This window comes from Mauremys mutica, chromosome 14, assembly GCF_020497125.1.
Source record: "Mauremys mutica isolate MM-2020 ecotype Southern chromosome 14, ASM2049712v1, whole genome shotgun sequence".
In the NCBI taxonomy this organism is placed as follows: Eukaryota; Metazoa; Chordata; order Testudines; family Geoemydidae; genus Mauremys; species Mauremys mutica.
In genome coordinates, this window is record NC_059085.1 from 39,932,772 (window position 1) to 39,948,741 (window position 15,970).

The window sequence follows — 15,970 nt, forward strand, 5'->3', positions numbered from 1 at the left end:
GTGTGGGAAAATTTTACTTTAATTGAAAATCCAATTTTCCGTCCAAAAAAAAGTTTTGATGGAAAAATGTCATCAGCCCCCTGAGAAACATACCTGTTTACTAGCACCAGCTTGGGTTCCTAGGTGTTTGAGGGACCATTCAGGGACGGGATCATTCAATCCAATCCCACAATCTTTTGAGAGTGAGAAAGGTCATGGGCTTTGTGCATTCTCTTATTTACACAGAAGCAGCATTTGAGATGTTCTGAATCCTACAGTCACCCTTTCCCAGCCCTCTGGAGACTGTGGATGCAGATACATCTTCTCCATACTGCTTTGACGTCTTTTCACTCTGGAAGATGCATGCCAGGGCACTCAGCATTAAGATCATACCTCCATGAGCCACATTGGTGGAGCCGAGTCATCTTGTGGCCAGCTGTAAAACTGACAAGTCTGGAGTGCTCTTATGACTTAGATTCCCTTCCAGGGCTGGGACCCCATGGAACGGCATAAACACGCACAGAGATGTGCCCAGCCCATAGGAATTACAGCCCATTCTCCTGTTTAAAGGCAGCAGTCACTAATTCAACAAGAAAAACAGGAGTACTTGTGGCACCTTAAAGACTAACAAATTTATTTTAGCATGAGCTTTCGTGAGCTGCAGCTCACTTCTTCGGATGCATAGAATGGAACACACATTCAACAAGGTTTAGCCTGTAGAGAGACATAAACTGCTCCCTCTAGTGGCTATATCATGTGTCCCAAATCCTGCCCAGCCTCAGGCATCGTCACCGGCTGCTGGACTGTTCTGTGGTGCCACACACTTTCCAAACCCCATCACCATCCCCTCTTCAGTTCCCTCTGCCTCTCTCCTTCAGGCATCCCTGACACTGGGTGAGGGATAAACCCACCAGCAGCACGGCAGGCTATGACTCCAAGCAGGTCTAGGAGAACAGCTCCAAAGACTACCTAGTCTATTACGTCTACACTATATCTGGGAGCAGGCCACCCAGCCTGGATCCACAGACTTGCTGTGGCAGGGCTCACACTAGCGCCCTAAACATACCTGTGTAGATGCTGCAGCTCAGGCTCTAATCCCAGAACTTACACCAACTCCCTCTGTGACCTCGGGCAAGCCACTCAACTGCTCTGTGCCTCAGTTTCCCCCGTTGTTAAATGGGATACTCATACTTAGTTCTCCACCTACCTCTCCGAGGAGGAGTGAGGATTAACAAGTTAATGTCAAAGGGCTTTGAGAATTAAAAGTGCTGAGGAATAGAACAAACCTACACCCACCCAGGACTTGCATCTGTCTCTTTGCTGTGCACCAGTGTCCTTCAGAACCTCACTGCTACTCCAGAGACAGCATGTTTCCTTCTGCTCTGAAAGTCTGGGTCCCTGCCACAGGAGAGTTTCCATTAGCAGCATGGGGACTCTGCCATACATAGGCACAATTCAGATTGCATCCCGCAGAACCACAGACTACTCTCTTTATTAAGATGGCTCACAGCTTTGCAATGCTTCTTTTCTCTCTCTTTAAAAATATACATTTTGCGGCTTCCCCCACCTACACATTACACACACTGGGTAAGTCGACATTGCAGACATACCCACACTAGCATTGAGCTAATGGCCACTCAAGTATATCCCCTAGGTCCTGGATGGGCAGAATTAACCCACCTGTGCTGCCAGGCTTCAATACTATTGTTACTTGAGTGAGTTTTGATCTAGCTCAGGCATGTCTCCCTGTGCTGCAGTCACGCCTCCTGACTGCAGTGTAGACGTACTGGCTGTGGCCTTTCTGGTTTCTGCAGTCTCTCCATGGAGAGGTTCTACTGACAAGCAAACTTACAGCCCTTCTCTCTTCATGTCTTTCTTTGCTCTGTCGCTGCACTGCTTCATTTAAAGCCAAACATCGGACACCTTTAGAAACCAGCACTGGGGGAAGAGAAATCATTTAACCGGAAAGAATGGAGCTTCCATCCAGCCCTTCCCTGACCTTTAGAGAGAGCGCGCCTCTTATACAAACAGGGGGCAAGGATTCCTCAGTCCAGGTAATCAGATCCTTGAGTTACAAGGGGCTTTTCCCATTGGGCAGGCGTAGTAGATTGAAAACACACCAGTCACCTAGAACCCCCTTTCTGTGGTACTTCTCAGGCACCCATCACTGCTGTATCTAAGCACCCCATAACCGTTCAGGTACTTACCCTCACAACGCCACCGGGAGACAGGGCTGTGCTGTTATCCCCATTGCACAGACAGGGAACTGAGAGGCTGTGGTCACACAGGGAGGCATTGCCGGAGCAGGGAATTAAACCCAGGCTACCCAATGCACTGGCCCATGTTTCCTCTCTACCTGCTCCTGCAGAGTACACCAGCTCTGCAGTGGCAGCCACGCCATCCCAGGCATGGTGATCACTAACTCGCTAGGGGAGAGAAATCCAGGGGTGTGTGAATCACTGAAGAACCAAACCCAGCCCTTCACGTTCACCGGAAAAAATGTCACCCTGTCCAGGAAATTCAGGCTGTCTGCTGTGGCGTAAAAGGCAAGCCCACAGTGACACCCAGACTTCATGCTTAAAGTGCAGGGCTGCCTGGAAAACAACGCTTACAAAATAAATACAAAACACCCGGCCTGAGTGGCTAAATCCTGGGATACAGAGCAGGCTCCACATTATGCTAGTGTAAATATAAAGGCGTCGGTGCCTATACATTGCAGTGCCTATATACTGCTGGTTCCTTATAGGTGTGTTTGAGCATAGGAGTGACATCTCTTTAAGGTCCCCTATAAATGCAATAGGCAGATTATATCAGCTGGGTATTATTATTCTTCAAATATTTATATTATGGTAGCCCCCAGAAGCCTTGGTCAGGCTCATTGTGCTAGGAGCTGTCCAAACACATACGAAGCCACAGTCTCCGCCATAAGGAGTTTACAGTCGAAGACGTTAAGGGGCGTGTGAGGTTGGAGGGGTAGGCATATACTCAAATAGATACCATACAAGGGTTAGGGAGAGACACACATTTGGGATTCTTTACCTGTTAATTATAAATGTATGAAGTGGCATCTGCCCTTCCATCCCCCTTGACCCAGCTGATTTCACAGAAGCACCACAGCAGAGCTGGGTTCGGTGGGGATATATAAAGGAAGGATGGGGTAGTGAGCTGCCTTACAGAACAGTTCGCAGGACCAGCCTTTAAAAATGCACCCAAAAATATTTTGTTTTACTTGTAAACTGAGCCAACCTGCTATGGAATCTCTGCCTAACGCACACAATGCTTAAATTCCCTGCTCGGCTCTCAGTCTGGTGATAGTGAGGTGGAGAAACCTAAGATCCACACATCAGATGGGCAAAAGGAAGCACACACAGAGGAAGGAGAGTCTAGAGGTTAGAGCACTAGTGGGCCATTTCGGAGACCCCGCTTCAATCCCCCGCTTTGCCACTGACTTCCTGTGTGACCATGGGCAAGTCACATGATCTCTCTGTGCCTCAGTTCTCCAGCTGTACAATGGGGTTAATAGCACTGCCCTCCTGTGGTGCTGGAACGATTTGTATCGTTGGGATGCTGAGAGCCACTGAACCAAACTATAAACCTTGTATATTGTGGAAACCACTTCAAACCAGGGGGTGCTGCAGCACCCCCAGCACCCCAAGTGCCAGTGCCTATGCTGCCCTCTCTCACAGGATAAACACATTAATGGTTGTGAGGTGCCCAGAGATGGCCCACAGACAGTATCCAGGCAATGTTTCATAGCAGCGCTGGCATGGCAGTTCTGAAAGGTTCGTCTAATAATTAATTATCCCCATTCGCCCAGCCCTCCTGAGGAACGCATTAAAATCAGTTCAGATCTGTCATCAGGCAAAGCACCCTGGTGCCTCTCAGCCTCTTCCCAGAGAACAGCTGCAAGCTGGAAGGGCATGCTGGGTAATGACATCCAAATGAGAACATCAAGCAGCCTGCCTCTCTGCTAGAATCCCACCAGTCTCAGCAGTGCTGACACAAGGAGCTGGTAACCTGGGGGCTGGGTTTACTTAGGTCAGGTCTGTAACTCCGGCCCAGGCACCACTACACCGTGCTAGCTCTCGTCAGCCCAGGGAACCTACCTGGTAAATTCCACTTGGTGCAATCTGCACGCTAAACACACAGATTGAAGGCAGAATTAGCATTGTCCAAAGAGCCTCAGTTCCAGGGTTGCCAACCCTCCAGGATCGTCCTGGAGTCTCCAGGTATTAAAGAATAATCTTTAGTGAAAGATGATGTCATGTGATGAAACCTCCAGGAACACGTCCAACCAAAACTGGCAACCTTATCCCTGCTCTGCAGTTCATTTTCTTTTCTTTACTTTTCTCTTTTTTTCACTCCTCCTGCCTCTTCTCTTTACTCTTCATCATCCTAACGCTATGTGGAAAAACTCCTGGCCCATCCAAAGGGGAATCACAGTGCCATCGGCAGTGCAAGAGATACATAAAACACTTCCAGGCCCTACTTCCAACAGCTTGGCTGTTCTGATGGGCAACAACCAGAGGGTCTCCTAGCATCACCACCCAGGGAAAAGCTTTAAAAGGGCAGCAGCTTTCATGGAAGATGCCTGGGGCTGGCTGCCAGCCCACAAAGGGCAAAGCTCCCAGTGGATCGGAAAGCACTGCTAAGAAGGTCTAGGTGTTGGCCCAGTGGGAATTTCACAGTAAATACAATGGTGTAGGCGCCAACGTGTCTGTTAAACTTCCCCAGGGCCAGCCACGTGCCAAAGGCCTCAGTGCAGTGAGCGGGTCTCTCTCCTCAGCAGCAGAACTGCTTGTAGCTCCTGCAAAAGGCCACGCAGGACTGGGACGAGGGACCTTGCATTGTCTCGCCACGGGTGAGGATGAGAGTCCTGCAGAGGGCAGATTCTCTGTGGCACAGCGATGGGGAACAGCTCCTGGGACCCTGCCAAGGAACCTGTCTGCAGGGCCCTTGCTGACTATCAGGCGTGTTTGAGTGTGAGTGTACACGGTGGGGTCCTCTCTACAGCTTCTGAGAAGGAAGCCTCCTTGGGAAGGAGGGAGCGCCCTTTTTCATACACGTGGCCCATTTATACAGTCTCTGGTTCATAAGGGCCCAGTCCTGGGTGGGTGCTGAGAGCCTTCAACTCACAATGAAATCACTGGGAGCTGAGGATGCTCGGCACCTTGCACGAGGCACTCAGTACCCAATAGGATCAGGCCCTTGGATTCTTTACTCGGTGGGGCAGGAACCGTGTCTTCCTGTACAACGCCAAGTGCACTGATACTGCTTGGTCAACAATCTCCCTTGGTGCTTGGGAGATGGAATGAGCGAAAGACACTTACCCCGGATGTTGCCCAGGTAGAGGCCCTCAACAACCTGAGAAGAGACAAAGAAAGGAGAGATTTCAGAGTGGCCTCAGGGTAAGAATCCTGCTGCTGGAGCAGGTGAATTGCAGGACTATGCAATAAAACCAATTATGACATTAAACCTTGTGATCATGATGTCACTCAGCCTGGCACCAATCCTGTGGCTGGACTTTAAAAAGTGGTTTGGATCATTTCTGACCCCTACTGTCCTTCCCACTTGTCCAATGAAACCTCATCATGCTTAGGGGGAGACATGTGGTGGTCTGCAGTGATCCTCAGTTACAGCACTGCACAATGAGCCAGGTACCTAAGGGCATCAGGTTCTGGCCTGTGACAGAGACAGGGCACCAAACTACAAGGAGCAGCGTGTCTCCCGTTTGGACTGAGGGCAGGCTGTGGTGCAGTTAGCTGATGAGTAACACAAAGGGTGCTGTGTTGTTACTGTGATTTGCTTAGTCAGTAGTGTGCTCCGTGCTGTACAGGACACAAAGACAAATACACTCCTGGTCCCAGACAGTTTAACAGTCTGACAGATGCTGAGGTTCTGGCAGTGGCTGAGGTGTGACAGGGTGTACACCCCACAGTAGCCTGAAAAGGGTTGTTGTGTCTCAGAGGGGGTTAAGTTACCTGATAAACCACACCTGAAGGAGAGGACTGAGAATGGAGCCCCAGCTGAGCAGGAGCAGGGGGGCTGATATAAGGCCAATCATGAGGACAGAAGAAGACTGCAGCGTGGAAACCTGCAGTCACTCTCCCGAGAAACCCAGGGGGAGAGTAGAAGCCCTGGGACACGGGCCCCAAGGCAAGGGTGCACCTATTCAGAAGGGTTGTGGATAAGGAAGCCTGATCGAGACAGAGTAGGAAGCAGGCCAGGGAAACAGCGGCAAGTTTTGGGACAGAGCAGACCCTGGCTGCTGATTGTAAGGTCCCTAGGCTGGAACCCTGAGTAGTGGCCAGGCCCAGATTCCCCTCCAGCCACAAATGAAGTGGCCTAGCCTTGAACTGGAGGACTGCCAGGAACGATACCCGGACAGCCAGGGCGGTGAGACACTGATACCCAGGAAAGGGAACGCTAGAATGACCTGGCCCAGTCCCGAAGAGGAGGCATCCTGAGCCTCAAAGGGGAAGCACTGCAACTCCTGGAGCGTGAGCGGGACTCAGCGCGAATGAGACATGAAAGGGGGCGTCAGAGGCGGAGCTATTCCCCAGACACAGCCACAAGGAGGCGCCCCAGCCCTGACTAGTGAACCCCCTGACACAGGGAGGAGAGAGGAGGGAATAACTGACTTTTTCTTGTTTGTTTCATTCTCTCCTTTCCCAGCACATGCGTCCTTCTCTCTCGAGCCCTGATCCAGCAAACACGCACGTGCTTAGCTTGAAGCCTGAGATTTGTCCCATGGTATGAATTCAATGGGAATGATCACAGGCTTCACATTAAGCACATGCGTAAGTGCTTGTAGGATCAGGACCTGGGGTTGCAAACCCTTTGGAGAAATTATAAGCTACGTGTAGAATTAAAAACTATCTTAATTAATAAGCAAACAAAGTGCATTAGGTTGTAAACATTTCCAAGACCCTGGGTGTCTTGCCCAACGCCAGTCTGAGAATGCAGAAATGTAGAGTTCAGTCAAACTCAGGCCTTTGACGTTAACACATTTAGTTTGCTGGCTTACATTTAAACACATAGAATCGTAAGACTGGAAGGGACGTCGAGAGGTTATCTAGTCCAGGCCCTGCTCTCCTGGCAGGACTAAGTATTTTCTAGACCATCCCTGACAGGTGTTTGTCTAACCTGCTCTTAAAAATCTCCAGTGATGGAGATTCCACAACCTCTCTGGGCAATTTATATACCCTGATAGGTAGGAAGTTTTTCTTAACGTCCAACCTAAACCGCCCTTGCTGCAATTTAAGCCCATTGCTTCTTGTTCTATCCTCAGAGGTTAAGGAGAGTATTTTTTCTTCCTCCTCCTTGTAATAACTTTGTATGTACTTGAAAACTGTTATGTCCCCTCTCTCTGTCTTCTCTTCTCCAGACTAAACAAACCCAATTTTTTCAATCTTCCCTCATAAGTCATGTTTTCTAGACCTTTAATCATTTTTGTAGCTCTTCTCTGGACTTTCTCCAATTTGTCCACATCTTTTCTGAAATGTGGCGCCCAGAACTGGACACAATACTCCAGCTGAGGCCTAATCAGTGTGGAGTAGAGCGGAAGAATTACTTCTCGTGTCTTGCTTACAACTCTCCTGCTAATACATCCCAGAATGACGTTTGCCTTTTTTGCAACATGGGTGGTTCAGGAACCCAAATGTTAGTGCTGGTCAATCACCCTGGAGCTGGACAGTCTCTGTTTATCCCCAGAGCAGGTACCTTATGGGCTGTGGCAGGGCCAGCTCACCCCCATGTTGCCAAGTCAATGCGTCTCCACCTTTACAGGGTGAGTCCAGTTCAACGGGTGAGACAGGAGTCCAGTCTCCATGGCCCAATCAGCCCTTGGCTCTCCACTGAGGCTGCCAATGAGGGGGCCAGCTAAGAAGGTGGCATTATGAGGACACCTGAGCACCAGGAAGTGGTCTGAGAATCTCAGCTCATTTCCCCCAGGTGATCCACAGTCACACCTTCAGTCATCAACAACCCCGTGAGCTGCAGAAGAAGCGAAAGTTTCCTGTATCCCAATGTCCTGGGCTGTCCACTCTCCTAACATACGTTAAGCATCCGACGCTGTCGGAAGAGGCACCACAGCTCATCCAACCAGCCAGTGACTCCAATGGGGAATGTGGCCCAAATGCCAAACCAGATCAGCTGACCCGCTGCCAAGCTCCACACGCACGTCAAGTTGCATGGCAACCAAAACACAAGCAGCACCTGCCATGACCTTTTGAAGAGACTCGGCTTGCCTTTAAATGATGATGAGCCAGGGCTGTGCCAAGAGACGCTGGGACTTTGTTTTGAGTTTCTATAGCAACAACCTCTTGCAAACAGTTTTAAACGCTGGCTCTGGGGATGCATCCGGGGCTGGGAAGAGATGGAAATGCCTGGGCTATTTTTAATACTTTCCAATGGGGATACTTCAGCCAACTTGTTTTGTCTTTGATGCTCTCCTGTTGGTTCCAAAGAGGAGAGGAGATCGCTACGACGATTTACATAACGTCGTAAACCTTCCATGGCACTTTAGAGAGCTGGGACAAACAATCGGGTCCCTGGGACCCTGGCAAGGTTGCTTCGCACCATTCCAGCATCACAAAGCACTCTTCAAGCTGGGTCAACAGGCTGCAAGAGGATTCTCCTGGGGGCCATTGCAGCCAGGTAGGAATTTAGGGCAGCTCTAGACCCCATCAGCCTCGGGACCAGGCGTGCCCATACCTCTCTTTGGCTGTGCTGAGCGGCCCGCTGCCGCTAGCACTCAGACAGTGGACGAGTGGAGGGATCTGTCAGAAGAGATAGACAGATGGGTAGGATCCAGCCCACACTCCCTGCCCCAAGGAGCATGCAGTCTGAATTAGCCAAGCAGAGACCATGGTAACCGACAGAGAGAGCCAGGTACGTTCAGGTGGCTGCAGTCAGAGGCTGAGGCAGGAAGAGCAGAGAGCCCATGAGCAGCAGCCCTTGGCAGACAGGAAGGTAAACGGAGCAGGTTTTAAGAGAGGTACCGCAGTAGAAGAGCATGGCCTCCTGGTGCACAGGACAGGGGAGGCTCCTCCAGGTTTGGGGAGCAGCGTGAAAACCCCAGAGGTGGGAATGGTAGGAGAGTGCACCGTGCTCAGGGCAGGAGATGGGATGCAATGGGAGATGGGACAGAAACAGCTCAGTTACTTAGTTGAGCTCTGCTCCTCTAGCGTATCATCCGAAAGGCAAAGGCCAGAGGAGAAGTTACCAAGGGTCAGATGGCCCCAAGGATTGGGGCTGGCCAACAGGGCCTACGGTTTATGATCAGTGACTGGCCATGTCTAGACTCTGGGAATGATTTTGGCTATGCAGTGGCTTTAGCTCTCATGACATCAGAGGACTGAACTCTTTGCCCTTCTAAGGAGCTAAGAGAGAGGAGGGAGGAAAAGAAACCAGGCACTTTGTCTTCAAGCACTGTGTTGCTCCTGGTAGAACAGCCAAGCCGGCAGTGTCATCGTGACTGATCGCTCCATGCAGCCAGCTGGAGGACCTTGCGAGGACATCGCACAGTCCAGAATAGATCTCTGTCTCAAGACCACGCTCTACAAATAGACAACTTGAAAAGCCTCACTCTGCTGGGACCTGGCTGAGCCCACAATCAGAGAGATGAGGCAGCTACGAGGGATTCTGGGGCTGGCAGCTTTGAGTCCATAACTACAGGCAGCACCTGGCCCAGGATGAAACAAACAGGCAGCAGGTGTGAGTCCCCATCCAGCATGAAAACTCTGAGTGCTGGAAAGCAGGGGTCTGGTAGTCATGGCAAAGCTGTATATCTCCTCGGCAACATGGAGCGATGCACAGCTAGGCATCTTCCTGGGGTTGCTGAGAAACACACTGCCTGCTACCTAGCTGGGAATTCATGCCATGGGACACCATTTGATGGCTGCACAGCCCTACCCCACGCTGGGGTGCAGAGCACCCTACCTACTGCCCAGCTGGGCATCTCTCTCTGCACAGTAGTTGCTAGCCCTCATGGCTGCAGAGAAAGACAGGAAGCCAAAGAACCTGAAAGGCTCAAAAGGCAAATAAAATAAAATAAAAGTTGGTTCTTTTTCATTTTTTTTAAAAACCTCACGTTGTAAGTCAATCATCATGATTTGGGGGAGGGATTGGACTCATGATTTTTGAACATTTGGGTCTGGCAATACTGGTTCCCTTTCCATGTCTCAGATCATTGTCCTGCTGCAGCCTCTCCTCAAACACCCAGAATGCCCTGTAAGCTCTTGCTTTGATTCCAGTTGCCCCACTCCCCTTTGAAGCACCATGAGAGCTGGACCCTGCTTTGATGTATGGTGGGAACAGGGGCAAAGGGCCACGAGCACATATGAGGAAGAGGGGCTGGAGGCAGGATTGTAGTATAGAAATAGGGAGTTAGTGTTTGCAGAGTCCTTTAAGATCATATGTACGATGAAAGGCTGAAAATTTTCAAATTGTTTATTTTGTGAAATTTTTTTTGTTTTTTCTACCAATTCTAGTGCAAATTATTGTAATGAACTGTCTAGCATGTGTGAGCACCACTGCCATCTACTGAATGAAATCAGAACAGTGCAACTGTGTGTCATTAGCCCCATACTGCTAATAACCAATGGAGATTCTCCTTCAGTTAAGATGGCAGGAGTCTGCTACTCCTGCTTTTGGAGTAGGAGAATCTGATTTGTAGCCACACTACTGATTTCCCAACTGATCATGGCACAAAACACAATGTGGTCATCACATTCCTTAGGGGGCACAGGTTCGTAACAGCATTAGGGCTCCTTGCATCCAAATGACAAGACATTCTATGCATAGAAATGTCACACCCACACATTTAGTGGATGTGGACTCTAAGTCCAGACCTGCTCTGCCATTCAGTCTGGTTTCTGCTAAATCAGAAAAGTTTGCAGTTTGTGTGATGCAAAATATTAACTTATCAGAAAAGCCCACAGTCAAACCCTCTACACTGTCCCCCTGGCTTATAAATATTTAAATGTCGTAGAGCTGCTTAAATTATTTAAATCTACTCTATCTGCTTCTACAAATTATCACTAAACTCCTGATCTCTCATACAGAAGCTTGGATACTAAAATTAAAGCGTCAGTAAATAATCATTCCACTGGCAACTCAGTGCACTTGTTTTCTGTCCTGTAGAGAGGCCGAGATCTCTCCCTGAGGCTGCTGCAACATGAGTCATCCCACTTGTTCAGCTGCTCCCTCCTCTGGCTATGGACACAAAGAGGGAAGCCCTGCTCTCTCCTTTTCATCTTCTGGCTTCGTCACTGCTGCAGAGCCAATACCTGCCCCTGGAAACATATCCCTTCCCCAGAGATTTGCCCTGTTACCTACACCTCAATCCGCTACATCTCAATGTCTTCTTTTGAAGACAGGAAGAACAGTTCAGATGTATTTTTTACTTAGGACTTCTGAAGTTATTGTAACAATAACAGACAAAGTACAGCTATATTATCCCCATAAAAGTCCAATAATTATGTATAATAAACCCACTCAGCAGTAGGTAAGGCCACGACACACCTTAGGGTAGAAAAATCTCACAAAAGAGGGGAAAAAATAATTCCTAATAATTAATCCCACTTTGATCCTGCAGGATCCAACAACACAAGATTTAACAGTGGAATGGGTCCCCAAAATGTGTAAAAATATGTATTATTTGATTCTGATGGCTCTGTGGAGTTACTGAGCTCTCAAAAGAGTAGTAGAGGACTTGAAAATGGCTCTGAATTAGGAATCTGAGTTCTGTATTAATGTTGATGCCCTATGGATAACACATACCTACTCCCCTCGCTGGGAGATAAGAGTGCTGTTAGCAGAGCACTGGATCTGCCAGGGTAGCAAGTCCCCAAATTCTCAGCCCTGATCTTCCTCAAAGCTTGGGAGTTTTCAGTTCAAGGTTTCGATTTGAAGCCGTAAGACATAAGCCCCAGTCCTGAAAGGGTGCCCCCTGCAGAGCTCTTATTGCAGGACCAGGGCCACAGATTGTCCAACGAGTGACTATTTTCAGATCCAGGCTGTGTTTGGAGAAGTTCTCATAAAACAACGCCCCAGCCTTTCTTGCAGGGACGCCAGCCATCCTGTTTGTGAAACTGGTGTTATACCACGATGCAGCAGCATGAGGACAGGGTGGCGAGAGTCTGTGCTGATCCGGTGTCTCTATTTTAGTTCCAGGATCTAATTTTAAGTTAGATAAGTCATGCCTCTCCAGTGATTTACAGACATGAACAGTAATCGATCCTTCCACTGCCTGCACTAGAGTAACAAACACCCTATAAAAATCTACTTTCTCTCCCAATGAATCATAGCCAGGTGAGAGCAACATACCAAAAATACATATAACTGGCTAAAAAGTGGGGAAAATACAACCTCACTCCCTCTCACATGGGCACAATAGTGAATTAGGGTTTAATAGGCTAACTGGATTGGTGAGTACTGGCTCTAGAGGTGCTAATGGTGTGGAGTTCTTATTACCCCAGGAAAAAGAAATGAGGGTTCAGACCCAGTCTAACTTTAATTTTTTTTCCTAATGGTTTTATCACCCCCTTCCAGGAAATTATGTATTTGTACTGTGGTAACACCTAGGAGCTCCAGTCCTGGATCAGGACTCCATTCTGCAAGGTGCTGAACAAACAGAGGGAAAAAAAAGACAGTCCTTAACCCAAGGAACTTACTGTCTAGGTATAAGCAACCCACAGATCCTTGCTTGTTTTAAAAATGACAGTCTTTAAAATCTCTCTTCTTTTCCCAGGGAAAACTACAGTAAGCCTCTAAGCTGTAAGAATCATACAGGGCATAGACGGGAAAGACTTATTCGATCACATTTAGGGCATCCCCTCTTTCCTACTGGCCTGTGCAGCAGGCTGGACAGGAGTAAAAGGTTCTTCATAAGCATCAGGGTTACTGCCTCAAATGCAACAGCTGCAGCGTTGAGGTGCGTGTACCTTACTCATTCCAGTCCCCATGACAGCTCTTTCCCAAGGCAAAGGGCGCAGGTTTCTTCTCAGTAACCAAGACTCTCTGCAAACAAACAAATCAGGACAGTGAGATCTGCCTCCTCCAAAAGAACAAACCAAAGCTGTGTGCAGCTGCCAAGAGGCGAGAGTGGGACGCATGCACTAGGCAGGAGTTTACAGAGCCCTAGCAAATTCAGCTCACCTACCAGCTGCAGCAGCTCTGCCTAGTTCTCAGCGGGACGAGGGAGCACTGAGCACTACACCCAGTGCAGGGCGGAGTTGGACAAGGAAGGTTTCCAGGATGTGTGTGGCTCAGGTTTCTCTTCCGGATTCCCTGTCCCTCTGGGGACTCTCACACGCACACCGGCTCTAAGGAAACTTTTGGAGTTAGTCATTCACTCATCTCCATGCAGAACTGTGCCTTTCCCCTCTCCTTTGCCAGTTCAGGCCTGCTGGAAAGGAAGGTGCTCAAAAGCTCTGTGGTGGTGAAGAAATGTAGCACAGGAAGAGGATTTAAATATTTTAGTGAGACATTGTCTGTGCTAGTGCAGGACAAAGCAGCAGCAAACTGATGCAAATTCCCAGGGCATTCAGCAGGACACCTACGCGCATGCAGTTGGCTATTATCCCCACAGCTGCTCCTTTCACCTGACAGACAGTTTAAGTCTCCCTCTCTTCCCCCACTACTTTCCCTTCACCATCCGCTCCAGGCATCTGTTCACTGCTCTCCCCAGTGCTTCATGGCACAGCTGAGCTACGTTCTGCTAAAGTGCTGTCTGGGCTATAACTCCTACAGAACCAATTCATTTCTCTCCTTTTTTAGGGCCAGATTCTATTCTCTCGTAAGCAATAGTCAGACAAATCTCCACTGCTACAATGATCAACACCCCTTTCAAGATCCACGGCTCCTACACATGCCTATCACAACATGTGATGTACGCTCTCGAATGAACTCGCATAGAAAAATGATAGAAGATCAAAAACACCACAACACCTGGATGAACACTTTTCACAAAGCAATCACTCTATCTGACCTATCAGTCCTCGTCCTCAAAGGAAACCCGCACAACATCTTCAAAACATGAGCCTGGGAGCTTACATTCATAACTTTGCTAGACACTAAAAATCATGGACTGAAGTGAGACTCTGTTGTAATCAGCCATAAAACCAATCAGGGAATTAACCCCTAATGCCGAGTTACTATAACTAATGGCCCTTCCTTTCCTCCCTATGACGGGAGAGGTGTTAATGGGCCACTTCACCTTGAATGATCCCTTGAAATATGTTAACTGCTGCTAAACAATCTGTTCCACCTTGTATTTCCCAGACCTGAAGAGCTCTGTGTAAGCTCCAAAGCATGTCTCTCTCACCTGTGGAGCTACTCCAGATTTACAGAGAAATACAGTCAGAATTTGGCCCATAGTATTTAAATGATTTTTTTTGCAAAAGGTGGGGAGAAGATGTTCAAGTAATTGAGCACGTATTAGGGGTGAGGGGGAAAAGTGGGTGTTAGGTCAATCTATCAACCCCTCCGAGGAGGCTGAAACAAACTCTCTTCTGAAGAGGCGCAAAAGTATTTTTCACTTTGAAAGAGTCAGTAGCACCCATCAGAGGCCCTTAGCACTAAGAAAAACAAAACAGCAGCAGTTCAGCATAGTAGTTAAAACCTGGCAATCAAATATCTACACTCCAGCACTGGATGGAATATCTGCATTACCGCCTAAATCATCATCTTCCAAACCAGTTGGATTCTCTGGAAACAATAAAATGGTAGAGACCTAATTCTAATTCCCAAAACAGATGGGAGGAGAAAAAATGACAATGCCCCTATTTAGGCTGCAAAAAAAAAAAAAAAAAAAAAAAAGTTCTGAATTGACATGACCCATGAAAGGCACCATCATTGGTTCACAGGATACTGACAGGTGCTTTGAATTTCACTGTCATCATTCTCTTCCAAGCTTCGAGTCAGGAGCAACAGAATTTTGCTGTCAGGTTTACCACTGCAAAACTGACCATACCACACTCACCTCTGTGATACACGTTCCAATAGTGGCAGCCCAGGGTACATAGATGGAGACATTTTGAAATGTCCAAAGGTAAGTTTGGTACACAACTTCCCTTGAAAGTCAATGGGAGATGGGCATCTGCCTGCCTTTGAAAATCTCCTCCTAATTATTATATTAAATGCATGTTGAAAGGTTCATTTCCTGAAACAAAGATTGACCACTTGACCTCTGCTAGGGTAGGCATTGAATATGCACAAGGAAGGGACCAGAAATTATTTGACGTATAGGTTTTTCTCTGACGTTCCTCACCCCAGCACAGGAATGCCAAACATGTAACTGGCTTTAGAATCAGGACACCCTCCTGAGAAGGGGAAGCACTGTCTCCTAGTTTGCAGGCAGGGAAACGGACAAAGGAAGTTAAAACCAACACTTTAAAAAAAAAAACCCCACTCAAGTGTGGTACCCAAAAATTAATGTGCACAAACCGAGACCACCTTTAAATATTTTGGCCTGAAGACTTTTCCACAGAAATTTTATGGCACAGGTCACTGTTAGGTGTCTCCCTAGGAAAAATACAGCAGCTGCAGCTGCAGGATGACCCCAAAGGTGGTTCACTCCACAAATGCCATTAGTACTGATCAAATATCATGATGTGTTATGGGGCACTGATTAGCTACCTTAGGATCTGTTTAGCACCAGTCACCGTGGTATCTAAGCACTTCCCCCTGCCCAGCTGGACACACTGTTTTTACATCTAAATTGCTTCACACGTTATTCCATTGCTGCAAGAGAAAGGGTGTGAAGTTGGAATGCGTTCAGACCAAGTTTAGGTAAATACAAAGGGATTTTAGGTAAACAGCTCATTCCTATTGGATAAGGTATTATTTCTAAAAACTTTAGTGTTGCTGACGTTCTTCCAGAGATGAAGAAGTGATCCATCTACATGGTCACCCTCTAGGATGAGAGGCTGACTAAGTATTAAGAGTGTATATTGAAATATAGTCATCGCCACATCTTGGATATTTC

At 48.0% G+C, this 15,970-nt stretch overlaps 1 protein-coding gene across 4 annotated transcripts in view; it reads right to left on the minus strand.

Annotated features, from left to right (window-relative positions):
* The window catches only part of LOC123349081 (dual specificity protein phosphatase 22-A-like), a 49,788-nt gene extending 36,500 nt beyond the window's left edge, over window positions 1–13,288 (minus strand). Inside the window, exons 1-2 of one of the 4 annotated variants that reach the window (XM_044986821.1) lie at window positions 13,145–13,288; window positions 12,927–13,002 (exon numbers count right to left, since the gene is read on the minus strand). In XM_044986821.1, coding sequence (XP_044842756.1) covers window positions 12,927–12,947 — 21 coding nt within the window. In that variant the 5' untranslated portion in view covers window positions 12,948–13,002; window positions 13,145–13,288. Of the gene's footprint in view, window positions 1–1,275; window positions 1,378–1,659; window positions 1,696–1,831; window positions 1,918–5,309; window positions 5,418–12,926; window positions 13,003–13,144 lie in introns of those variants that run through there. The other 3 variants (XM_044986822.1, XM_044986823.1, XM_044986820.1) reach the window with 3 other exon arrangements.
* Between the last annotated feature and the right edge of the window lie 2,682 nt (window positions 13,289–15,970).